A 27,819-nucleotide genomic window follows, 5' to 3' on the forward strand; every position below is an offset into this window, starting at 1 on the left:
GGACGTGGACGTGGACGTGGACGTGGACGTGGACGTGGACGTGGACGATTAATGACTCAATATCGCTAAAAGTGTCGATTACGTTAGTTATGATAAAGAGGGCGGAAATTATTACCTATTCAGTCCATCTTTGAGATGATGCGTTTTGGAGGCGAGATTGTCCCAATGGCCGGCCTGTCGGGTGTAGTGCGGTGGGTGCGGAAGCAGGCACGAGACAAGCACAGTGCGGTGTGTCTCCGATATGTTACGGAGCCAACCACACACATGCTCGGATTTTAACTTCTCGACCATGTTCGCAGTTTCACCTAAAACACATTAATTGCCACTATCGTCATTACATTTAAACAAAATTTGCATCTTTGTACGAAACCACACATATTTGTTTAAGAAACCTAGTGATGTGAATACTAGAGTCTTCAGAAACCCGAATAGAACTTGTACTTGACAATATTCCTATTACAGCTAAATACAGCAAAAGTTGTTTAAAAATATTTATTGACATATATAACAAAATATCACTCGATATTAGACTATTAAACCCAAGCATTAGAAGAACATTTAAAACGAAGTTAAATAAGTGATTAAATGAAAATAATTTTTATGACATAAACGAAATATTAGACAGGAAATAAGATGTAAAATGTGATATTGATTTTTATCATTCTCGACAAATTTAATTTGTAACTTCTTCTTTTAAATGTTATGGCCACATCGAAGTAATCGATGATTTCGCCAATGTCAAGTTGAGAACCACTCGCGTTTTTACTCAAAAATTGACCGGTGAGTTTCGACAGACTTCACTGAGAGGAGAATTTACAACGACAGAGAACCTACACGGACTATTACAGAAACAATTTTTTTTTATTGTAACATTCTTAATGTTGTGGTAATCAATTGACTTTGATTGCATATGCGAAACATGTTTGTAGTGATACTACTCTTGTTACATCTTCTGTTATACCATCTTTAAAGCAAATAAACGAATTATTACTATTAATTTAATTATATTATAATATTCTTGACCTAACGTTACCACTGACATTCATAAGCTCTTATACGTATATTCAAGAATAATAAAAACTACTATTAGTAACATTAACAAGAAGCTTACATTCACAAACACTGCATATTTAGCGGAACAGTGAGAAGTGAGAATATAAACTGTGTATAAAAAGTTTTATTTAAAAAATCGAAATTAAACAAAATGTTTTTTTACAAAAAATATTTTAAAAGTACTTTATTTAGATTTTGTGGCAAAGCAGAAAAGACTGAAAATTAAAAAATTGTAACAGTTTAACATTTATTGAATCAAACTTTAATATATATGTAAAAAACTATTTTTAACCACAGTTTACGAAATTAACAAAAACACAAAATCAACCTCGTACCACTCGCCAACATTGTATTTGTAGGAAAATAAAACAAATGAAAGAAAAAAAATTACAGTTGTAATTCTATTTTCAAATTCGATCTAAAATAAAAAACTATAATAACCGGCCAGAGTTTTGAAAAAACACTCCATTATTTTAAGGATTTCACTAATGTTCCGCTAAATGTCAGTGTGCGCATAAGTCAATCTCGGCGTATACTAAACAGATTGTAATACCTGTGTAAGAGAACGAAGTGACATGAAACCAGTGGAAGAGTACAGATAATAGACGACCGAGGACTTCGTCCGGTGTGTCGGGATTGGGCGTGCACAGTCCTACCATCAACCAAACACCATACCTATACAAAAAGGAAAACTAAATTGTACACTCAAACGCAGATAAAACAATATTCTGCGTACACCACCTTAAGCAATGACCATACTTCAACTGTTACTTCTATCATACAGACGCAACCACGACCTTGACTCGACAATCTTATCCATATTATGATCATTCGAAAAAACAGACAATCAAAATTTCCAACAACTATTATTGTTATGCCAAAACAATGACACAGACCTTGAACAGCGTCGCTAATTTCAGCTGCACGTGACTTAAAACGTGTCGTCTGGTTGTACACACGTAAACGTAACACACGTAAACCAGAGAGAGATGGGCAGTGGGTTGTAATTGGTCAACCCGCCCGGGTTTTAACTGGGGTTTTACCCAACACGTGGTTTTAACCCATTTCTGCCCAAAATCGTGGGCGGAACGGCGAATACGGAATTTAGTATGATTCCATACTTATTACAAATGTCGATGTAAAGATCTTTATAAGAGGAAAAAGACACAACAAGTTCACACGGTTTGATTTTTCTGAAGATCGATTCAGTGCATACGATCTAATCATAGGTCAATGGATCTAATGATGTTTTTATCGATTTCTTTAAATGCGATTTTCAAATCGAATTAATTAATTAACGCACACATTCATAGCCATTAACTAAGGAAACGCTGTGTCGCGAGAACGTGTGTCCATAAAATACCACAAATTACACCCAAACTCATGAGAGAAATAAATGCAGGCCATACAAATATTTCTCCCGGCCCGGGAATCGAACCTCTGCGTGGCAGACCAGCATGGTAACCGTTCGGTCACGGAGGCAGTTATAATCGTCTAGATCAGAAAGCAATAAATATTTTGTTATAATATCATTACATTTGAACAAAACTAGATTTACAACAAAGTTAGTTGTAAATAGTTTTCGCCCTCGATTTTACACGACGTTAAAAATCGTGCGCTTGCCCATCTCTGTATACAACAATAAAAAATAAATGTAAGGAAATATAAAATTTCGTTACCTGCCCAAGAGTTGTCTGTCTTCGACGGATATAGGATCGGGCAGATTTACGTTGAGCGGTGGTTTTAGTGATTCCGAATAACTGTCCGGGTCTTCCATATTGATTGGTTTAGCTTCTTTTAGGAGGCTGTTTGTAAAACAAAATGGTTGATATAATACATGTCAGACAATAGTTATCATTTCGTCGACGTATAATCGTGAATGAAAATATGGGTACACTGACACATTGCTGCTTATCTTTTATATTTAGCCCTTAAGTACTAGGGCAGCATTAATTTATAAAATATGTAAATGAAAGTATGAAACTGCCGTTTGATGCCGGAGAATTGAAATAAAACATGTTTTAAAAATAATATTTATTTATTTAACCAAAATATGTACCTATATTATCAAATACACTTCTTGCCGAATTGCTGAAAGCTCATTCATTCCTTTGCAGTGGAATCCAGAAAATCCAGGAACTTATTTTGACAGCATAAGGCTCAACTCACACTGGCGCAGAGTCGAAGCGTCGCGTCGCGTCCTGTTTTTCAACCACAACGACTGCGACGGCTTCGACGATAGTTCGTCTTTCTCCGCAATGGTTGTACTATCCAGGGAGTAACTTTGGATTATTCCGCGGTTAGACTAAACACTTGCTGTTCGTTACTTGTATCAACTCCAAACACGCCACAAAAGTTTCAAGCCGATTTTGCTGCTTTAATTCCACGTCGGACCTCGTATTCGAAAATTATACGAGTATAAGTAGTACCAGTGTTTCATTCCAAAGGGAATGCGAAATTAATCAAAACAAATAAACGCACACGCACAATGAAACACAAATGAATGAATAACGCCAAAATTTAGAAGAATTTGACTTGAAATTTAGATGCCTATCTTAATTTAACCTAAAAATATAATTTCAGCACTTTAATTGCTTGTATTGCGACGAATTGCCAAAAAATAAATCGTTTTTCTCGCAATGCACGACATTCGCCTCTTTTTTTAAATGATTGTTTTTTATATGAAAATAAATTACACTGGAAGTCTGGAAATAATCATATTATTAACGCTATAGTTGTTTCAGAAAGCACTAGTAATACTTGAGAAGAGCGAACAAGAAACTCTAGACGTTGTAGTTTTAAATACTAGATACATCTTGTCCGGGCGACTTGATGATTCACATATTCTTAAAAACTTTTCTATAGGTGATTTACTATAAAAGCAGTTCCTTATGAAAGATTTAGTTACCCCTGTTAATGGAAACGTGCGTGAATACTGTGAATTGTCCTTTAAGCTATTAAATACTAATTGTGATCGCGACTTCGTCTGCGTAGGTTTAGTACTTACGTACTAATTTTATTGGTACTCCATATAGACTTTCATCATCACCCCTTTAAGATTTATTGTTGTGACAAAAAGTAGTCTATGTCCTTTTCCTAAGTCCCATCTATCTCTCTAACAAAAAACCTCAATATTGGTCCAGCGGTTTAGACGTGAAAACGTTATAGACAGTTACTTTCGCATTTATAATCTTAGTTTGGATTATTCTAGCAATATTTACGATCAACCGGGCCAGACGAGTGCATAATCTGTCTAAGGCGTACCTTCATACATTATAAAGGCGAAACATAGACTATACGGTAAAGTTTATAGTATTATGAAATAATCACTTTATATCAGGATTTCTTAACCTTTTTCAGTCATATACCCCTCTAAAAATTTCAAAGAACCCACGGACCCTTTAGTAAAAAAAATAAAATACGAAGTTAAGCGTTTTTTTGTTTGCGATTAAACTTTTCACAATATGAACAGCTGGCGTGACGGTTGCTGCTGCATATGCTGAATTAGACCTATGATTAGAACGTCAAAGGCGTTGACGATAAAGGCTCTAATAATGGACGTGCTCACGCGCACCGTATCTATTTATTCACAACATATTGTATACCAATTTTTGATATTAATGTATTGTGTTAGGTAGGCTCACCATGGACCCCCGACGTTCATTATACGGACCCCTTCGGGGTCATGGACATAACATAGATATGGGTATAAAGCAGTGTTAGGAAACCCTGCTTTATATAGATAATATTTAAAAAAACTGACCTAATGATCGCCTCGACGAGGTTTGTCTGCATGTCGCTGTCCATCTGCCATGCTGGCGGCAGTCGCGTGTGCACAACGTGGTCACCGCCACGCCGGCTGTTGTGCCGGTTGCCGTGGCATTGTTGACAGTACCTAAAACATTACGCGTACAAAAGCGTTTAAATCCGTAGTCTAATTCTATTACGTCATATTGGTTAACTTTGTCTAACATTACGCAAAGGTATCTTACACACACACGTTTAGACATTTAATTGAATTGACGTTATTTTGATGTAAATAAGCCATAAACTGAGCAATCTGCTAGTAATTCGCAGCGTTCCCACTGGGGCATCTTTGTCACATTTTAAATAGTAATTATATAAACAAATAGTTTGCATTAAGATTTTTTTCACATACTTTTATATATATATACATTTTGGGTTAGAATTGTTCTTCGGACACGTAATATTGGCCAAAGTCAAGGTATTTTGAATTCGCTCTAAGCAGACACAAATTAGTAAATCGCAACGCTCGTATCGAATTGTATTGCAAAATAATGCGTGTTTGTTATTGCCAATAATATAATATTACATACAACTTTACATAAATTACGTTCTATTAAAGAAAAGTAACATAGTTTTAAAAGAACAGTTATGTTTTTGTTTACTTTTTAATAGCACCGCACTAGAGAAACCATGAGTCGCGGGTGTCATGGACACACACATTGACAATCACAAATGACATCCAAACTCACGAGAGAAATAAATGTAGGCCATACAAATATTTCCCCCGAACTGGGAATCGAACCCGGGACCTCTGCGTGGCAGACCAGCATGATAACCGTTCGGCCACGGAGGCAGTTACACAGGCAGTCAGTCTTATCTAGAATATCTTAGATATATTCAAAATCTTTAGAAATCGCTCTATTGGCATAGCAAAAAACGGTGTGAAGTTGTGATAGTTAAATTCTATAATAAATAAAATTCGCAAATGTACGCGAGGCGAGTGCGTTTGACTTGCAGAGCGTTCGACCACAAAAGCGTTTATTTTTTCATGTAAGGTGTGACAGTCAACTGTCCAATTGTTATTGATCAAAATACTAAAAAAAATGGAATTGCCACATCAGGGGCCTTACTCTCGAAGTACGAAATCCGTAGATATCCCTCTATCGATGACCTACGGAATTACTCTCAAAGTCCTTCAAACAAAAAAGCGAGACCGTTCGAAACTGTCAAACCGTGTTGTCATACATACTTAGTCTATCCCCGATCGAAACTCTGTCGGTCATCCATAGTGGGAAAACGGCCGGCACTTACTTCGAGAATAGATTCGTAGAAAATTATTTGATCCTATACACATTTTGTGCAATCAGTATTGTTAAATGCCATTAACATTATAAAAATTACCTTATTGGATGATTTCCGTTATAACTGGCACATTCGTTTGAAAAACAAATGGAGTACGCGGCTTTGTCAGCTGAACGACAGTTCTGAAAAGTAAACGCTCGCTTATATCTTAGACTATGGAAACTATTTTTTTTCCATCCTCTAAGGCTGATAATAACAACATGTCAAATAAAAAATGTGAAAATGGCAATACGTTTCAATCAAAACTGCTGTACTTAAACCGTCACGCGTTCTAGAGACACACGGTGTCCAACAATTTTGCTACTGTAGAGTCCAAGAGCCTCATGACGATGTTTTCATCCACAATATAAAAAATAATAATTTAAAAACTGCTTTAATTCCACCATCACGCGTCGTAGGGTCACACTGTACCACTAACTCCCAGCTGTGTTTTCATCTACCATTTAAAAAACAAAAACGAAAGTACATAAAGTATATATACGCCATACTCCAGGACACATAATTCGAACCACCTCGCATTTTTGTTCTAAATGGCTAGCTAGCTAATACAAAAATAGTATTATCATCGAAGAATAGTTTCCCCAGTTTTGCAAATCAAAATTCCCAACAAGGACTTATGGAAAAGACGTTTGGTATACCAGTTATGTTTGATATATTAGTATACACGACTTATTCGGCCCTTCACTTAGTACGATAGAAAAAGAATGTCGTCTAACCAACCTTATTTTCACAGACCATGGAAACTTGTTGTTGAGGATGGAGAATGTCGAAGAATCGCTGGTTCGGATGTTCCCTGTGACAGATGGTAAAGGAACAGTTAAAGTGTTTTGTACAAACTCAGCAACAATACTATAGCAATGAAAATACAAACCTATGAATTTCATTAGCGCATTCAATGCAGAGGTAGAGCGGCGGCGGACTATCGGATGCGAAGGTGACACTAATGCAATGGTCGTAACACACTTTGGCAGCCTCCGCGGTACCCGCGTTCGGACACATGTCCCGTTGGCACAGAAAGGGGACTAGGTCATCTGAAACATAGAGTAGATAACTGTTTTTTAAAGAAAGTCATCTTAAATAATTTGTAATGTTTCTTCACAAATTGTGAAGGACTAAAATAAACTGGCTGTTCTTGACAGAAACTTCACAAAGTTATAATTAATAAAGCGGTAGAACAGAAACAATTATTGCAGAATAAACTTTCCGTCCGTTAAAAACCAGCGTCACAGCCGGTCATTGGCTGTGACTCTAACTGAATGAGATCCTTTTGGATACGCGACAGCCGCATGCATGACGCTACAGTATCAAAGAAATGTTGTTTTAAAATGTTTACTACGCTGTTTTTTTGTGTTGTTTTATATTTATTTATTTATTTAATTAATCGTTTATTGTACAGGAATATTACAAATCACATTTAAAAAAGGAAAACACAAACAAAAGGTTCTGCTTATTTCTGAAAGAAATTTCTACTTGCATTAAGGGCTAGCACAACTAGGGTGCGACTAGCGCAAGAACGACATTGAATGCGAGATTTGTATGGGAGAATAGCAGTATCTCGCGCTTTATGTCGCTCTCACTAAGTCGCGTCTTGTCGTGTTAGCCCTACAGACCTAAATACAGGACACTGTAACTAAAATAACGGGTTTACATAGCACAACGAAACAGTAATTATGTAAAACAAAAACAATATCATTAAATTATTATCATCATCATTATGCCAGCCGGAAGACGTCCACTGCTGAACAAAGGCCTCCCCCCAGATTTCCAGACGATCGGTTCCCCGTCGCCCTTACCAGGCCGTCCGTCCATATAGTAGGGGACCGTCCCACTGAACGCCTTCCGGTTCGTGGTCTCCATTCAAGAACTTTTCTGCCCCAACGGCCACCAGTTCTATGTACCCTGCCCACTGCCACTTCAACTTGCTAATCCGTCGAGCTATGTCGGTGACTTTCGTGCTTCTACGGATCTCCTTATTTCGTCACGTAGAGAAATGCCGAGCATTGCTCGCTCCATAGCTCGTTGAGTGACTTTGAGCTGTTTTATGAGGCCCATAGTAAGTGACCACGTCTCAGAGCCGTAGGATATCTCTTTATAAATTATTATAAAGTACCTACGTAAAATGGACAAATACATATTTAATTATATAATACCTATGAAATGGATGGAATAGTGGATAAATAATGTTCTTTAGCCCTTATTATTTATATTACTTTTTATACTGTGTCATTGAAAAAATGTTCTACATTTCTATTTCAATAATTAAAATATGTCAATAACTAAGGCTCAATTTATCGTCGAAGAAAATCTGTTTTGTTTGATCCTTTTTAGCTCGCACACATTGCTCCTGGGTTGATATTTTAAACGTTAAATGTGAACAAATATCTATTTACAAAGAACAACACCTAGAGTTCTTTACTCATTCTGTGTTTGATAAATTCGACGATATGAAACTTAATTAGAAACATATATTGAATTAAATTTAATATTGTAGGTTCTAAGGATATTTTCTCGGCAATTGGCCAAACTCTACTTTGCTTTTGGTTGATATTTTTTTATTGTTTAAGTTAACGCAATAGAAATGTTATAGCATACTTGAAAACTTGCAGAGAAGGCCCTTTCGGTCGAAGAGTTTGGCATCGAACGGAGGCCAGTAGTAAAACAGCAGTTTGGCGGCTGACACGCGTGCACCCCACGTGCCATACGCAATCACACACAGGATGTCTTTCACTACAGTCTGTTTCATTGACATTAGGCACTCTAGTAACTGGCAGTGATGAGCTGTAATAAATAGAATACAACGTAAATATAATTTGATAAGTGTGTATAATATTGTGGGTACTGCAGAATTAATATTTCTAGTATTTTTTTATAACATCAAGTGACGGAACGAACAAGCCGTGCACGTGTTGGTACGCTTCACGTCTGTCCATAACAGTTGCAGTGCCACTCAGAGCTTTAAATCCCAAAGATCTGAAAGGCAGTGCCACTGCGACATGAAACTGTCACCCTGAGACATGAGTTTATAAGTCTCATGTGTCTGTAATAGGACATGCACATGATACCAGGACCCTTACTCTTGAAAACCGAAACACAGTAATGCTAACTTTACTGCTTGGCAATATAGAAGTAGTAGTAGCAGTAGGTAGTAAGTAACAGCAACATCATGACATCATCAATCCTCGAGACAAAACATGGACGACACAATACTTTGCACAAGTATTTATTATTAGCTGGAGTTGATTGAAAAGTTTGCAGATAATTTTAAGTCATCCTGTATACCCTAAAATGAATTTCGAAAAGAAACCTAGTTTTTGATTGAATTTCAAACAATGTGTGGGAGATTAGACTACGTGATGTCGTGAAACCTGAAAATGTACCCATCATTATCTAAAAGGAATTTTGAGAATTAATTAACAAAAAAAGAGAAAGCGAATATGACAATATGACTTCAATGTACTCGTAAGAATGAATAATAAATTAATAATTTCAAACTTTTCACGTGCCCAAGCAGTCTACACATAAAGCAACATAAAGCGGGCATTCAAATCCCTTCAAAATAAGTTCACCTGGATTACTGGAATGTTGAAATACCATCATGATAATTGCGGCCACAGATTGTGAAGCTTGGCTTTCTTCTTCTTGTCCCGAGTACTTTCGTGCTGCAATTTCAGTACAAAATTAAATAATAAAAAATAATAAATCAAAAGCGTAGCAGTAGGTATTAAATTTGTCAATGAGAGTAAAAAAAAGTTAAATAATTGTTTATTAATTTTGGTTCATACTTATCGTAAATGGCAGTATATAATAGCAGAGCAGATGCAGGATCGCTTGATGCAGCGTGACGGGCAAAACGGCTACGCAATACGCGACTAAATAAGGCAGATTGTCTATCATATCATATTCTAAGAATGGCAGTAAACAACCGAGGCACTGGAGGACTGCTTGGCCGAATGCTGTAACAATCAGAAATTAAATAATACTTCATAGAAATATTGGTATATATTTTCTGGTTTAAGTAGGTGTATGGTTACAATAATAGACAAATAATAATAATAATAATATTTTAGGCTATGGGAGAGTCGAGTCTAAAATAGATATGCTTAATAATAATAATAAATTATTCCTCCATTGCCGGGGAATACCGTCTCACCCATTTAAAAATCCAAAATTTATCTTTTAGGCCATGCGAGAGGCGAGAATCTAAACTAATAGACAACATCAGTGGCGTAACGTCGATTTCTGCCGCCCGAGGCCAATCTTCAATTTGCTACCCCTCTATTTTCACAATTACAAAAGTAGTTCATTCGGGCAGGCTCGTTTCCAATCATAATCTACACTAACATCGTATTCGCTCAACGCGAAGCTTACCCTCAAAAACCGCCTACAGGCTGCTTAAAAATAGATTCATGCGCAACGCGATGGAGGCCCCGTGTAACCTGCGTAACGTAAAACTTCACATCGACTCACTACTCCCCACAATAGCATAATTCTTGAAACAGGCATCGAAAGGATACTTCGACTTTGCTACCACCTCAATCCCCTCGTGGTGGCTGCTTCCAACCACGTCCCCCTCAGGGAAAACCTCCAACGCATTCGTAAGACCCATTGGCCCAAGGAAGTCCTTAGTGGCCCTGACGACCTTACACACTCGCTACTTTCAAGGCCAACCAGATTGCTAATTAGTCCCATTCCACACGAAATAACCGTCCTCGCTGGCGAGGTCATAGAGTAACTCATTTCAGTAAATACTCGCGTAGATTCTCTCCTACAGCATGAAGTCCCCAACAGCACCCTGAGCCGAAGTCCGTACCCACTTGGGCGCTCTCAGGACAGCTACTTAGTTTTAGTTTAACATTACTTTATTTTTAATGGGTTAAGAGCGTTCAGCTCGCCCTTTAATCCGGTGGCGCAGTCCGGTGGCTATCAGCGGCCAACTGCAATGTATCCTTTAGAAGAGCTAGCCAGTGTATCGCCTAATTTATAGAAAGTAAACACAGTTTTCAACTATCATACCATGTTGACTTTTATACTAAAGTAGAGCAGAGAAAACGTCAGATACCAATGACCGTCTCCACGTCGCGTCGACGTGGCACCACTAGCATTGCTGTGTGCTGTAGCTGCATATAAAATATTATCTTACCCTGTATCCCATATTGCAAATGAGATGCTGAGTCGACCAATTGCGATATGGCATTAAATAACCCTTTGTAGTCTAAGTTTGGGTATAAAGTCATTCGGTCCACATCATTGTCGGCGTCACGTAGCATTTCTAAAGGAGAACGCGGTACATCCTTCAGGACACCTATAATTTATTTAAAATAAGCTTTAATCATACCTAGATAAAAAACAACAGTTTAATGGTCCAGCTCATGGGAAGTGGATCTCAACTACAACAATTGAAATTTAAATTAGAAAACTCTTTTCATAGGTGAGCAACATTTGAAATAACGAAACTCTCGGCATTGATCTTTACAAATTGAGTGTCCACATTTATCATTTGAGACAATAGTTTTAAATACCAAAGACAAAAAAAACCTGAAGTGGTACATGGATTAAGTAATCCAAGTAGCACGGAGCTACGGATTTTTATTACGGATATTTATACGGAGATTAGGAGACTCGTCGACGTCGCATTATATATCGTGCTGTGTATCAGCGAAAATGAGCCGCGTAGCGGGTTCACGAAATTTTTTGCTTGTGATTTGCTAGCCCCGATACCGACGTGCTAATCTACCATACTCAACCGTAGTCTATTTTTTGTATAATTTGTACAGATGCGTATTTAAGTTTATTAGATACATGTTGTGCCATTTAGTTTAACTGCATTTGTCATTCATTTTCATATGAGGAATCACGAATAGTGTGGGGCATGCACGACTCATGTTTAATTACGTATAGGTATGGTCTATAGCCGTGACTCAAAACTAGGAAATTCGCCCTGGCGCAGTTCTAGTGAATTGTAGGTCATCACAGGCGGCTGAATTTCGGCAGTCTGTATTTTTATGTGCAAAAAGCGAGCTGCGATCTTTTTATAAAATTAGCGCGCATTTCCTTTACTTTACTGGACTTCAAAGAGCAGTACCGAAATAAGATGCTCGAACATATAATAAGGAGAAAAAACAGTGTTACCTAATTATTTTCATTTCTAAAATTACTGTATAAATTTTTGTGATAATATTTTTTTTTTGTTGTACGGTTTTTGCAGATCATTAGGTACTATAAGTTTATTTTATTATTTTAATTATGAATAAAATTATTCTAAATCATGATTAAAATGTGTCACTAGGCTACAAAACTAATCTTAATATCTACTAATACCACTACACCTTGTTACACTCACTTAGCAAAGTTTGTGAGAAGTATTTAACTGTGTTAGCTATGTCAATTCCTGAAGGTAGTGGTTGAATGTTGTGCATCAAACGCAGCTGGCAGTCGTACAGGCTGCGGATCTTGGCCGTAACTGCAAACACACGGGTTAAGTTACTGTCCATAAACAAGTCACTAAATTTATAACAACTAAACATCAATTACACCAAACATATAATGTGATTAAAAATTTTGCAGTGGTGCAATTGCTGAACAAAACTCATAATATGTAAAAGTTTTCATTATAAATAAAAAAAATTAATACTTCCATTTAACTAGTTAACAACAAATATTTTCTATTACAGGACCTAAAATAACACCGGAAATCTCAAACATCATGACAAACAGGGAGAGCCAGTCAACACTTTGAGCACCTTTGAATTTCTAAATAAAGTTGGAAGCAGGAATGGGAAGGAACACTCTGCTATAGCTTAATGATCAGTACAACCTGGAAGAGCAGTGAGCCACACAACAAACATGATGACAACAAGGAACCACAGACACAACTGGCATCTATGAAGAACAGACACATAATAAGAATGCTACACAAATCATGACAAGGTGTAAGGGCGGGTTGTATTACAATTAGATTCAACACATAAGGAATATCGTGCAACTTGCCCTTATAGGACTGACAGGACAAACTGGAGACATAGATACACTATAAGATGACAGACATAAATTGACCTAACATGAAGGATCTGCTTGCCTGCTGGCCAACATCCTCTTCAATAATTTGAAATTATTAATGGCAAGTAATTTCTATCAGCATTGAATTAGATTCAGCCTCTGCAGGTATTGGTTAGCAGATATGGGACACAAATAATGAAAAGACTTAAAGTCTATTCAGAGTTTGGAAAAGCAGAAATCGTGCCGGCAGGGAGATTGCAGAGCCGTGCCACAGTCGGTGCAACAGTAAGTTGGATGCCCGTGTCACACGAGCTCACCTTTCTGGTTCAGTGGCTCCAACAGAAGCTGCATGTTATCGCACGGCAGCAGCTGCATTAGGGGATACATAAAAAGCTTTGACTATGCAATGAAGCTTCCCCTTTTAGATACCTCTGAAAAATAAACGCGTTAATGTGCATGCAAGCATCGGCGGCTTATAATATTAAATGTTCATAGAACTAAAGCAGTTACATAAACTTTAAAAATGCTTACAGGCCGCTGCCCGCGTCCCCATGTTTATGAGCTGGATCTTGAAACTGCCCTGCATTTGAAAGCCGTGCTACACTCCCAGATAACATGAAGAAGCTCGCCGTTTTTGGCAAGCAATCAATACCACTAAAACGAGAACTATTCGGCTTAGAAGCACCAAATCGCATACGTAAGGTGAAAGAGATGAGAACCTAAGCCTTCCTTTTCATTGTAGTATTGATCCAAAGGCAAACTTCACTTTTCAGTTAATCTCTTTCCCCCGTCATAAGACCCCTATTACGCTTCCCCCGTCATAAGACCCCTATTACGCTTGCGTAGAACAGCGAGGCGTTGTAGGCGGTGAATGCGATGCGCACCGTCTACCCACGCGCAGAAACTTTCAAAACAAATTCGCATCTCCCCCGTACCTTTGTTTTTATTTATTGAGCATTGACTACGAGGCAATCATCAGCTTAAAACTACAACAAATTCTGCCCCGTACTGATATATCAAATAAATGGCGGGTTTTTGTAGTTACAGTTTTTTGACAAATTATTTTTAGTTTAATTATTATTACGTTTTGAGTTTCTTGTTTGTTGCTTGTTTAAGCTGGTGGCTCTAAATCTATATCTTTTTCACTCAATAATTGATCAAATAGCGCTAATAATGAAACAATGAAACGCGTCTCGTAGTACGGGGCAGATTAATTTATTTATTTGTTGAGCATTGGCTATAGAACCATCAGCATAAAGAAGTAACAAATTATTAAGAAACTCAAAGACGAAAGATATATATTAGGACCGTAGCTAGTGGAAGGCGGTGGTCGCTGCCTATCCCGATGCTAATTTAAATAGTGTTCATACAATTTAAACATACTATGGCAGCTCGGTCAGAAACCGTAGAAATGTAGCGAGTACTTGGCCGAGTTAAGCGCGAGTAGACTTAACAAAATTAAACTTCGTGGTAAAGTTTAATTGTAAGATTCAATGTTTATTGGAGACATTTTGTTCTTATCATTGATCTTTCTATTAAAAAGTACAATGAAATAGTTAGTTTTGTTTGCATTCTTAGCTGCTTTCCCGGGATCGAATTCCCGACAAAGCACAACGCCTTTAAAAAAAAAAGATTGTTTCCTTTAAGTAAATCTAACTCGGCTGACCCCGGAGCGAAACGTAGTACTTAAGTGCTTTAAACAAATATTTACAAGAGTTCCCATTAACTAATTAAATTTTCAAATCAAGGTTTCCCTTAAATAATTTTTCTTTTAATGTTAAAAAAAGTAATAGTATGTAGGATACCATTCAACGAATATTATTGATGTCACAAAAATGACTGTAGCTCCTATATTACACATTTTATACCCCATACTTACTTGGACTATTTATTTAAATTTATTGGATTGATATTCAATTATTTTTTATCTGAAGTTACTCTACCAGTTTGTTATAATTATTAATACAAAGATCGAACACAAAAAAAATCCTCCGACCCGACGTCTTCTAGTATACCGTGTCAGACGCTATACTTACTAAGCCACGGAACGAACCAGCGGACCTCAGGAATTTTTCTATTTTAAATACTGTGAATGGCGACATTTCTAACCGGGGCGGTAGCTGTAAAGGTATCTAGTGGTACTTAGTGACGAAATACTTTCATATATTTCTCACGGATGACGCTACGGCTAAAAAGTCATTGAAAAACCAGATACAAAGACACGACAACAAGCTCATAGAAAAATTCGTGAGGTTCGCTGGTTCGTTCCATGGCTTAGTACGTATGCTAGTACGTATGTATGTTAGTACGTTTGGCACGGTATGCTAGAAGACGTCGGTTCGAATCCGGCCGGATCGAAGGAATTTTTTCTCAGTGTTCAATCATTGTGTTAATAATTTGACTATTAAGGTCATAAGTAAAGTTACTCTGTTACAATAAATAATAATAATAACGCACACACTCAACATAGCCCCGCACTAGGGAAATCCTGTATCGCGGGAGCCATGGACACACACATAGACAACCACAAGTTACATCAAAACTCACGAGAGAAATAAATGTAGGCTATACAAATATTTCTCCCGGCCCGGGAATCGAACCTGGGACCTCTGCGTGGCAATCCGGCATGGTAACCGTTCGGCCACGGAGGGGGTAAATATAAATATTACATATTTTATACCCCTTACTATTTTTAACTTCGAATATTTATGTGCACAATACAGAAATAAATGTACTGTAGCGGCAAGAATCAAAACACAGTATGAGCATTTGTTAGATATTTGGTATAGGTATTGCACAAGAAAATATGGACTAAAATGTGATTTTGTTTTTGTTAAATTAATAAAACGACTAACATTTTCAGTATCAGAATTATAATTTTCCTTCGAAACGGCACAACCACCGGTGACGCTTTCACCTTACTTACTCGTCATCCTTTCTCATAACTCTATATCTATCAAGGTAACGTAATGATACTAAATACGGTCGTTTTTTCATAGGAGTGAAGTAGGTAATTGCTGAGTGACAATGCTGGGGTAACTGTCGCATCGAAAACTGTCAGGCGGTTTCTTTGTGGAACCAAAGGTAGCTAGATTCTAAACTACTTCATCATCATCATCATATCAGTCAGAAGACGTCCACAGCTGAACATAAACTACTTTTTGGTGAAATTACAGGCACATGGAACTTGTCAACTTATGTCTCAGGGTGACGGGCGCAGTGGCAGTGCCCCTTAGATCTTTGCAATTTGAAGCTCTGAGTGGCACTGCAAGTGTTATGGACAGGCGTGTAGCTTACCATCAGATGCACGACTTGTTCGTCCCGTCGTCGCTTGATATTATAGAAAAAAAACTTAAATCTAAAAAATCCAGCACTGAAACAGCACTGAATTCATTACAGTAGGTACGTACAATTTCCTTCTATCTAAATTATATTTCTTGTCTTATTAAGATTTTATTAAAAGTATTTAAGTATTATTAAAATAAAATATATATAATATACCTTTTTTATTAAAGAAAACCGTCCTCAAAAGTATTTGAAATCACGTCTATTTGCCAAGTTTTATTGAAATCTGTTAACGGAAAATGGATGATTGGATGATCCAATAAACCGGACTCATCCCCTAATTTGCCTCTCTTAGAGGTGGAATATTTTCTTCAAATTTGAATGGGAGCATTAGTGGGATATCCCCTTTTTACAAAAAAAAATCATCGCAATCATTTTACAAATGTTGTAAAATACATAACCCTAAAAAAATTGTCGATCGAAAACCTCCTCCTTTTTTGAAGCCGGTTAATAATGGCACGGTAGTAGATTTAAACATTAACCTTTATTTCTAAAAGCTTACAAATTACAAAACGATGGCAAATAATGAACCTAGGCAGCTAGGAAGTGAAAATTACTCCTCGCAGTCCTCTTCTTCTTCTTCCACATCCTGCTCGTGGCGCGGCTTTTCCTCTACGGCTTCTGTTGACCACACGATTACTCCATCATATTTATGAAAAAATTCAAAGCCAGTTGGTCATTACAAAAAGCAGAATACCTACCTCTAATTGAATACATTACCGCCGAAACCCTTTAAAATCAATATGACTATCTGGGTATGCTTTTTCAAATGAATCTATTGCGACTAGCTTAATAGGCTTAACATGGGCTAGTACGTTATTACTTTGTTGGACATGTGTATGGATAGGTTGGATTTGTAACTCGACGGAGTTATTCGGCTTGTGAAGTGATTTTAAACGTGACGACAGGTTGAATGCTAATGGTTTTGGTGCGTTATGGAATGGCTTGATGAGAATGTCTTGATGTTTTGGATTGGGTAGGGTTCTCTGTGCGCTGGTCTGTGGGTGATGCTGAGCGGAACCGGACTCTGAAAGAAGGTAAACAACTCGCTTTACGAATCATATAGATTCGTCGTTTCGCGAGAAGACGCCATGTGCGTCGATTATTTGTTACGGTCAAAGCATGATAAATGTTGTTGCATTTTGAGATGAATATGGTAGATTACATTATTACTTGAATGCCTTATGTATGATTCATAGTGCTCTCTAGTAGCGGTGTTTTTTTAAATCAATGTTTATAACGTAAGCGTTATTAATTCAATATAAGGGCGCCTTCAAATTTGACGCTCAAAGAAGCTGAGCACTGCTAAGTTTCATACAATATTTAGAACCGCAGATGCAGCACCACAGTCGCGTCACGCGCGCGCCGCTTTTGAAGACTAGATATTGTATGAAAATTAGTAGTGACCACAGACGCGCCACTGCAGCGCTTCTTACAAGCGTGTAGTTTGAAGACGCCCTAAAAGTTAAGCGTGAAACACACAGGTGCACGCGCTCGGTGTGTTGTCGTCTATAAAATACACGGAATTAGACGTTGCCCGCGGACCCGACCACCCTGCACCCTCTATGTTTGTTTCATGCTTTAATGTTTCGTCTATGCAATACAGTTACGTTTACGTACTAAGTTCCGTATTCCAGAACTCTACTCAATGCTCAAGTCAGGATCTGAGTATGATTTCAAACACTGGAAATACGACCCTAATGGCAGGGACTTGAGAAAGATTTCGAGTGCTTTAAACCATACTCAAATCCTGAATCCCTGAATCCCAAATCAAAATCAATTTTAATATAAGCAAACTATTACGGATACTATCATCCATTATACCATCGTCTACGGTACTGAACATTAGAGTATTGCTAGGTAATTTGGTAACTTACAACCAAAAGTTAGGGTTAGTCAAGTCGTTAAGTTTTGTGTCGTTAAGTAAATTAAGTGAGATGTCGATGGCAAGTCAGAAAAGATACAGTCAAATAAAGAAAGAGTCATGTGTATATGTCACATTGTCAAGTCAAATCTATTGAAATAACATAAATATAACAACATAGATTTTATTTTTAAATAACACTCCTGTTTGCGGTTCTTGCCGATGAACATCATCAGCACTATTGGCTTCCTTGAGACATCGCACTTAATATGGGTTAGTATACTAGCGGTATGACTTTTTCTTTCCCTTTGTAGTTGTACTTATGTCCTCTATTTTATTACATTATTGTCAAAACAAAACAAAACTGGAAGTTACTGCGAAACCACAGCACTAAGTATATATATAATACTATATAGATTTTTATAAAAATAGTATAAAAATGTACAAAATCACATTAAAATCAACTCAAAAAACTCGAATCTGAAAACAATCGACTATTTAGATTAGATACGATTTTTCCTATTTACAAATGATGGAAACATTTTTTTGCTAGATAACCTAGTGTTATACGATTGGAACAGGAGGTGGAGAAAACATATTAAGAAGCAAATATAAATAAAAAAAACAAACAACTGCGAAATAAATTATTGCTGTGTCCTATTCCAACGGTAACATTAATGGACCCTGAGGTTTCTTTATACATAAAATCATCTACTCTCCTCTCCAGCAAAGTAATTACATACTTTAAAAGTATATAATTACTTTACTTGATGTCGCTGGTTGTTCGTGTAGAAACCTCAGAGGGCTAACCTAAGACCTACATATTTGCTACTAGTGTTGATAGTTCGACTGATGCGAGTAGTAATCCTGTTGGTTGTTTTCAGGTGCCTGCACGGGCGCTGCCTTGTACTCCTCAACGCTCGTACCTTCATGCGAGGTATCGTGATGCTGGTTACCGCCGAGACCCGCTGCCGCGGCTTTGGCCGCCGCCGCCGCTGCATTCGCTTGCGCCTGTTGTGCGGCCGCCTGCGCGAATAAGAAATATTTTGATCCCACGTGGTCTTTTTGTGATCTTATATTCTCAATGCCGTAATAAAAAAACCGTATGGTTTGACACACTGCCTCCGTATCCGAACGACTGCCATGCCGTACTGCCACGCTGAGGCTCCAGGTTCGATTCCCGGGTCGGGAGAAATATTTGTATGGCCTACGTTTAATTCTCTCGTGAGTTTGGGTGTAATTTGTGGTTGTCTATGTGTGAGTCCATGGCACCCGCGACACAGGGTTTCCCTAGTGCGGGGCTATGTTGGGTGTGTGCGTTATTATTATTATTAACATACCACCTCTCAAGCAGAGGCCCTGGGTTCGAATCCGGGCTCGTACCTCTGAGTTTCTCGGAAATTATAGGCGAAATGTAATTTGACATTTACTATGAACGATGAAAAATATCGTGATGAAACCTGCATGGCGAAGAGGGTTAACAACCCTCGGAAAACGTGTGAAGTCCCCAACCCGCATTGAGCTAGGGTGGCTGACTACTAAACCTTGCCCTGGGAGGAGACCCATACCCAACAGTGGGAGGATTAAATAGTTTGATCACGCTTCTCAATGAGACCCTAGCGAATCTGTGGTACGTATGTGGGTGCCTAGATACATTAAGTAAATAATGCTACCTAGCTCATAAGTTAAGGGCTGGGTCCCACTTGTTAGTACATTATAAGCAGCATGCCTTAAGCATAAATCTGCTGACTATAACCCCATATAAAGCACACGTTTAGTATGAACGAAATGTTGAAGTTGAAAGGTACAGGCAAATAGGGAATCTTTGTCGGCGAACGGGGCATCAATCATACTATTATGAAGTAGAAAAGACATGGTTTTAGTTGTTTGGACGTGACTTTCGAAGGGTAGATTCGTGGCTATCGATTGAATTATCGGTCGAGTGATTGAAGAGGTATCGTAGAGTACCTCAATCACACTTCTAAACTCCGTACCTGAGCCTTTCTAGCGGCAGTCTGAGTGGCTTCGAAGTCGATCCTAACACCGTGAAGCTGTTCTTGAAGAGTGTGTAGCCTCTGGCGAGCAGCGCCGACCATAGCGGTTTGTGCTCCCAACTCACCCGCCGCCTGTGACGCGGCCTCGTTTGCGTTTTCCGACGTAGCCTGTGCAGCATTCAGCGCCGCTTGGATCACGTTGACCTGTTAACAAAAAAACATCTTAATAAATGAACGAGTTACTCTCAACACTACCATCGCTAGCGATTCATAACGTGGGCAATTGATAATACGCAGCTAAAAGTGCAGTCGAGTCGAACCGAGTGTTTATTTACGTAATTTTGCTTTCATTTTAGGATTATCCACTTAGCTAATGTCAAGTTACCAATTTATTGGTATTTCTGTGTCGCTTCAGAAACAGAACTCGCTTTGCAATAAAGGCAAGTACATACACATGCATATTTCAAGTTAAAAAAAACATTCATTAATAGTCTCGCAAGGCATCTTTCACATACTTATATGATTTCACAACGAATTAGGTAGGTATAGTTTAATGAGTCTTAACTCATTAAACAATACTTACCTAATTCGTTGTAAACCGTCTTCAGTAGGTACTTTAAAAGTTAACATAGGTAACTTTTAGACGAATAAACAAACTTAATGCATGATGCACGTACATTAGCTTTGGCATTGCCGTAGGTGTACCGACATACGTAGGCCAATAAACAAAGCTATTTTCAATTGTTCCTAGCGCAGGCAGCCGTGATGTAACATCGTAACAGTATAGTTTGTGTTACTTTTTCAACGAAGAAAATTGAACTGATTTCCAGTGGTCGTTTTTGTGTTCTACTTTGACTGTTATTCTAAGTAGGACACTAAAATTGTCTGAATTACGTGTCATTGACGTTTACTTGGAATGTACTCAATCCTACCTTTAGAAACCAAAGGGTTCCGTTTTACCATTTGACTACGAAATGATAACTTTTCAGGAGAGAGGTTTGAAGTTTTTACGAACAAAGTAGTTATAATAGGAGATTATTAAATTGCAGAGTTATAAAATTTCACATAGCATAATTTTATTTATTTAGTTCCTATTATTTTTATGACTTTCAAGTGATAAAAATACTTTTAACATATGACCATACAAGAGTACGGCGTATAAAGGATATTTTAGTTGTATTTTGAGATACGTTAAATGTTTATGAAAGTGACGAACTTAAGCCTGAAATAAAATTTTAATTTGGTAATAATTTTTTATGTCATTTTAACAATTTGCCGCCGCTATCGCACAGAATACGCGAAAAGTAAAAACGCTTTATCACTGCCACATGTATATCCCAAAATATGACTGCACCTTCTTGTTACTGCCAGTTTAGTAAAAAAAGTTGCCTATCCTTATGTTTTCTCACGACTGACGCCGTTGACAGTATCGAAAATATTGTTTTGTCGTAAAATGATTACGAAAATTTTAAAATTAATTGTGAAAAAAACATTCAAAATTTAAAACCTACCAAAAGTAGCGAATTATGTCAATCGATTAACAAGTAACAAAGCATTAAATTGTAACTCAACCTTGAATGTCAAGTTTCATAATTTTGAAACGGTAGGCGTTTCATTAATTAACGGTGAAGTAATTAAGTAAAAGCACTAAACATGCGCACGATTTGATTAACTGAAAGGTATTTTTGCAGACGGAAAAATACTTTAAAACAATAGTTAATTATGTATGCGTACCTATTCTTAATACTTAGATACTTTGATGTCTCCTTTGTACCCAACGATTCAGTGGCAGTAATGTATATATAACCTGTAGCTAATATCGTAAATATTATTTATTAAATTTAAGTACAAATATGAATTGTGTTTTCTTCGTTTCAAACAATCGTAATCTATATTAAAGCCCATTTGTTATTATCTTTCCCAAGATAATTTCGCAATATACGGCCGACTGTAGCGTTTTCAAATCATTTGTAGTCAAGTTACTACATACCATTGAGTGGTGCAAATCGATTACTTTACTAAATCAGAAACTGTAACTATTACTTATGGAACTGCGTTATAAATCGTTTGTCACGTCGTAGCGGTTTTTTAGCAACTTTGATTTAAATTTAGGTCTATTTAGATAAGTAGGTAGGTAGGTAAGGTACCTTTACATATTTAATATTATGATATTGATACATAACACAACAAAAAAAGATTTTTTATTTTATGGGAACCTACACGGGATGTTAGAAAAGTTTCAAGTAAGTACCAATTTCGAGGTTTTTACAGGTGGTTTTCCATAGAAGCATAGGTTCGCCGTCAACTATTAAATACCCTGAACATAGTAGTAAAGCTATTCGCACGCAACTATTCACGTTGTACATAAGTGTATACCTATGTGCCACGACCTGTTATTTAGTTGTTCGATTCACATAATATATAATAATAAATTCATTTCGTTCTCTTGCGCATGGTACGGTTACCCATATAACTTAGGTAGGCACTTGCAATTTATTAGAAAAAAGCCAAGAAAATACAAAACGCGATCAATTTTATTTTAAAAAACTAAGTCTAGAGCTATTGGAAATTATAAGAGCAGCGGTAGCGACACTTACGTAAAATATAATTATCTAGCTCACGGTATCTTACCAGTACCGTTTTATTTGTTTTGTGAATTTTCGCCGATCTCATTTAGACCGGTTGGCTATTTTACGCAATGGACATTGTCACCAACTTTACTTACAGTTTTTTTTTAATCTACCTCGGAGTAACAGTGTTTTTAAAGACTTTTTTAACGTCGTTGAACTGAAATTGAAGTTATAAAAAATTGAAACTATATTTCTGACGTTAATATTGAGCTTATCAGCTCCGTGGTTCATTGCCATATTGCATAGCGAATTCAACCTTCAATGGAAATGTACAATTTTCGAAAATAATTATAAGATATCAATAGTCGCCGCAAAGCAGTAATGAAGTTATATACTATACCTTTCTATATAACTCATTAGTCTCTATAGAACCGATTCGCCAGAGCTGAGTTAGTAGTAGTAATAAATTTACGTTTGGAATTGTATGAAGCTTTAAAATAGAGCTATTGGATTTGAATATAACGCACCTGATGCATAGCTTGCTGGGCCGCCTGCGCTGCTGCCTGGGCAGATCTCTTAGCCTGTTGCAACTGCATCTCTTCTCCCTGCAGTGCGACTTTCGCATCTCTAACTTGCTGCTCCAATCCGGAAAGGATAACTTGCTTGCCAGCTAGCGCAGCCTGAGCTGTGGCACTGGCTTGAGCTGCCGATTGCGCTAAGGTATTCTTTGCCACATAAGCAGCTTGGTACGCTGCAGCGGCCTGGTTTCCAAGCGCTGTCTTAGCTTGATTTGCGGAGCCCACTGCAATGGTTCTCAAACCACTGCCTCTACTGTAACCTTTCTTAGAGTCGCCTCCGCTAGCCGCGCTTTGTACATCATGGATGTAAGCGTCATAATGGCTAGCGGATTCAAGTGGCTCTTGTGCTTGATTCGATTGTTGAGCTGCGCCCTCATAATCATATTCGTATTCAGAATGTTGCGGTGAGCTCGCCCTTGCAGCTGGTGTTGGAGCGGCGCTCGCTAGAGCTAGTGTGCCTGTAATAAGGTATATAAAATAAAACCATTGATGTGCAGGTACATGTTGAAATAATAAGCTTAAGTAAAGGTAATTGTTAGTTGTTAATGTTACATATTTTGAATATTTGGCGAGTCTTTCCATTTGTTACCTCGCGGCCATTCACGCCACTTCCTCTACGCAATATAGGAGTTTACGTATGAAATTAACAGTATAAGCTAACACCATTATCTAACGCAATAATTACCTAAACGTTGCACTAAATTTGTTAATGGAAACTTGTTATCTAATGTTAATTCATGCGTTTGCGGAAACTTGAGACATGGATATGCATTGCGTGTTGAGAGGGCATCCGCCTCGGAATAATGTTGTCAGTTCTTACGTTTTAATAAATACTTCATACTTCAATAAGTTAATTTCAATCCATCGCTTAATACCTACTGTGATATGTGAAATGTGTTTACTAACGGTTTAATAAAGTAAATATTACCAGTTGCTGGTGTTGAAAATAGAATTACTTTGACATTAATTTAACTTTACTTTTTAAGCCGATTCTGTTCTCTTTGTCGTAGTTTTCCTGTAATAGTAATTAATGTAGAAAGTTTTATGTATGAAATTACTATGTATAGAAACTACGCGAGAGCACACAACTGTGTATTGAAAAAAAGCTAGACTAATTTAATAATTTATTGCGAGGTCTTCCATGTTACGCGTTACCTACCTGTCAAGAGTCGGCGGACTAAAGCACATAAGTAAAAAAAGCGCTTAATTTAAAAAAAATATAATTAAATATTTTTGTATTGTTTATCATATTGGAAGATGTGAAGAGAAAGATAAATTTAAAAAGACGCCCCTAGAATCTAAGTTGCAAATTAATGAAGTAACAAACAAATTAATTTGACTTGTGTTTTTTAGTCGGTAGATGTATTATTTTAAATGAATGGCTTTTGACTTACGTGCTGTAGTTAAGGCTTTAGTCTACCGACACTAGATATTATATTTTATTACCTACTAGAATTCATTTTAAAAAACTCTTCAATGTACCTACATATCTACCAACGTTCTGTTTTCAACTTGGAACAAAATGCCATAAAGCGTCCTGTAATGTTGTAGACTAGTGATATCTAGAATAAACGATTACCCATTTATCCTTACGAATAAACTGTATGGTATAAAAAAGTTCTACCATAAACCAATAATTGAAACTACAATTGAATGAGTATTAATTATTTATTATATAGATTGTCTCGGATATGGTATCTGAGATCTGTACTTTTTTATACTTGATGAGATGGTGAGAGTTGTACTTTTAAAAAAAAGCGTGCTTATAAAAAGGCTTCTCAACTAAACTCTTTTTAGTTTGAAGCTTACAAAATAGTTTAGAAAAATGTTTAAGCGCATAGATTTTTGTGTTGAAAAACTTGTAACGTTATGTTGATAGCCAAAAGGAAGAAGTTTTAAGATAAGTGAGTTTATTTGTAAAACACGAGTACTATTTCTATTTGTAAACGTATTACTTTAAAGAATTGACGAATTCATTTATTTAGGAATTTTTTGACGAATTCATTTATTTAGGAAACATAGATGGCGGGACTTGAAATATAGGCACGTTATAAATTATGAAAATGTTGAATATTGAACTGACCAACGCTAACGCTTAAATTGAAAAGCGTGCTTAAATGTTTATTTTAAAAAGCAAACTTTTCATAGTGCTTTTCGTTTAAATGCCCAATCCTAGATATATAATATCAGAGCTCTTTGTGAAGAGTTCGTCCAGATATTATCTATTTCTGCCGCCAAGCCAACAGCCGGCAATGGAAGCATTACTGCGTTCCGGGTTTTAAGTGCTGGTGAAATTACATTCACGTGGTATATTTATCGTGGTGACGAGCGCAATGGTAGTGCTTCTTAGATCTTTGCGATTTAAAGCTCCGAAAAATACTGCAATTGCTATGAATAGGCGTGTCGCTTACCACCAGGCGCACAACTTGTTCTTACCGTCACTTGGTATTATAAAAAAAAAATAAAGAGTCTACCAAACGAACTTTTTACCTTTGATTGATGTACTTACTTGGTAATTTATACTTTACAGAAATATCTGTTATTCCAACGAGATTGATGTGGTAATAATATAGTTACCGTTGATATTTGAAAGAATTGTTTAAGGGCTGTTGAAATTTTTGATGTTGTTGTGTCAGTACTTATTTTATATTATTTCATTTATTTTAAGCAAGCAAAATGGAATATTTTTTTCAGGATAATCTAATGTTACTAAAAATACAAAAATAACAAAGTTGGTTCCTATTATAATAAATTTTAAGCGGTTCATCGGAAATTGTCATGGAAAACCAAAAACGTTATTTCTCGCGAACGTAACATGATTTTTCATCACACGTGCTCGTAAGAAGTAATATAACGTTCAGCAAAATTAGGTAATATTTTTATCATACTGCCTAGGGCTGTAATGGGATTTTTGTTTTGTTTCTACTCTAAGCTCGTACCGCGGGAGCCTCGAAGTAGGTTAGGCGCCAAATTCGCGCAGACTCCAAATTGTAGTAGTGTATGTTTTTATTTCATTTATAAAAGCTATATTTCATTTATAATTTTTATTCCTAAAGTATATTACGTTTTATTCATATATAATATAAAGTAAAAGTATGATGCTCAATAAAATGTTATGCTTTATGTAAAGATTTACTGGCGAGACGCTTAAGTTTTAAAATATTGTATGAATAAAATATAAAAAGTAATTTTCCTTTTCTCAACGTCCAAAAAAGTACATGCCACACGGGCGAAAATGCAATTACAAACGTCCGGGCCAATACATCCCCCTGTTCGTAATTGCCTACTTACCGCCCTTGTGACACAATATATGTACCATAACGTCAACACTAATAATTGTCATAGAAACGAAACTACTTAAGTTTAAGAATTATGCTCTGATTTTACGTGAAAATAAAACGTTCACCTTCAAAAAAAGTTATTGAATTAATTATGCAAACAGAAATTGTAAAAAAGTCTTATCTTCTTCTTCAACTTCATAAAATATGTGAATAATAAATTGATGATCTAAAAAATCTCACCTATGCAAAAAAGTACGGTCCGGAAAGTCGTCATTTTCGTTCAGTCGAACTGAAAACACACCAATTAGCACTTTAGAAAATTAAATGTTATGAAGCGATGAAAAAAAGTGTCTGAATATCTAACCTGCCAGTACTTTCACAAAACGTATGAAATATGGTTTAGGTCACTAAGGTCTAAAAGGCCCCTCTGCCTCGGTGGTCTGTGAAGCAATGTGCACTTAGACCACCAGCTCCTGTATTTATAGTGAATGGATCATACAGCCGGGAGAGTGCGGACATTGGATTTCTATAGAGCTGCTCTACGCTGTAGCCACACTGTCAGGACTGTACAGGCTGTGTAAATTTCATACAAGAAAGTACGCAATACAAATATACAAAATAGTTTCATAGTTTTTTTTCTTATTATTTGTTATTACATACATTGTTGCATTCCTGTATTATTTTTAAGTCAACATGAAACGTTGTACAGAAAACGTTGGTTTAGTTCGGTGATTTCATTTAAATTAAAGGCTTTTTATAGTTTTGCAATAATTACAAAATGGGAATTCGAGAAACTACACGTTAGTTAAAAGTACGCGTGTTTGAATGTTTTAACAACTCTACATGATGTCAATTACAGATTTTTACAAGCATTTCATGCACTGTAGTCCAAAATTATAGCAGTCAATATGTTTTTTTTTTGGTGCATAAGAATAATTAGTTCTTCGCTCGTTGATGCGAAACAGGGTAAGGAACGTTTCATTTCATAATATGGGTACCAAATGGAACAACGCATTACAGAACGGAACA

General features: G+C 36.8%; 2 protein-coding genes across 12 annotated transcripts in view; both read right to left on the minus strand.

The window, feature by feature from the left end:
- LOC113239328 (protein unc-79 homolog) overlaps nucleotides 1–13,548 on the minus strand; it is a 75,188-nt gene extending 61,640 nt beyond the window's left edge. For 10 of the 11 annotated variants that reach the window (XM_026476276.1, XM_026476268.1, XM_026476272.1 and 7 more), the window contains exons 1-13: nucleotides 13,476–13,548; nucleotides 12,503–12,622; nucleotides 11,303–11,464; nucleotides 9,945–10,115; nucleotides 9,729–9,821; nucleotides 8,755–8,940; nucleotides 7,034–7,193; nucleotides 6,883–6,955; nucleotides 6,202–6,284; nucleotides 4,817–4,948; nucleotides 2,733–2,858; nucleotides 1,607–1,728; nucleotides 116–305 (exon numbers count right to left, since the gene is read on the minus strand). In XM_026476276.1, the coding sequence (XP_026332061.1) occupies nucleotides 116–305; nucleotides 1,607–1,728; nucleotides 2,733–2,858; nucleotides 4,817–4,948; nucleotides 6,202–6,284; nucleotides 6,883–6,955; nucleotides 7,034–7,193; nucleotides 8,755–8,940; nucleotides 9,729–9,821; nucleotides 9,945–10,115; nucleotides 11,303–11,464; nucleotides 12,503–12,622; nucleotides 13,476–13,545 (1,688 nt within the window). In that variant the 5' untranslated portion in view covers nucleotides 13,546–13,548. The remainder of the gene's footprint in view (nucleotides 1–115; nucleotides 306–1,606; nucleotides 1,729–2,732; nucleotides 2,859–4,816; nucleotides 4,949–6,201; nucleotides 6,285–6,882; nucleotides 6,956–7,033; nucleotides 7,194–8,754; nucleotides 8,941–9,728; nucleotides 9,822–9,944; nucleotides 10,116–11,302; nucleotides 11,465–12,502; nucleotides 12,623–13,475) is intronic. The other variant, XM_026476274.1, reaches the window with a different exon arrangement.
- A 3,486-nt stretch (nucleotides 13,549–17,034) lies between these two features.
- LOC113239356 lies at nucleotides 17,035–27,254 on the minus strand. The gene is made up of 7 exons (XM_026476328.1): nucleotides 27,155–27,254; nucleotides 27,031–27,079; nucleotides 23,459–23,967; nucleotides 20,362–20,565; nucleotides 19,294–19,393; nucleotides 17,205–17,530; nucleotides 17,035–17,124 (listed from the first exon to the last, which is right to left on the minus strand). The coding sequence occupies exons 2-6, from the start codon at nucleotides 27,062–27,064 to the stop codon at nucleotides 17,220–17,222; spliced, it is 1,158 nt and encodes a 385-aa protein (XP_026332113.1). The 5' UTR covers nucleotides 27,065–27,079; nucleotides 27,155–27,254; the 3' UTR covers nucleotides 17,035–17,124; nucleotides 17,205–17,219.
- Between the last annotated feature and the right edge of the window lie 565 nt (nucleotides 27,255–27,819).

Source organism: Hyposmocoma kahamanoa, unplaced genomic scaffold, assembly GCF_003589595.1.
Source record: "Hyposmocoma kahamanoa isolate Upper Pololo Valley unplaced genomic scaffold, ASM358959v1 99879, whole genome shotgun sequence".
In the NCBI taxonomy this organism is placed as follows: Eukaryota; Metazoa; Arthropoda; class Insecta; order Lepidoptera; family Cosmopterigidae; genus Hyposmocoma; species Hyposmocoma kahamanoa.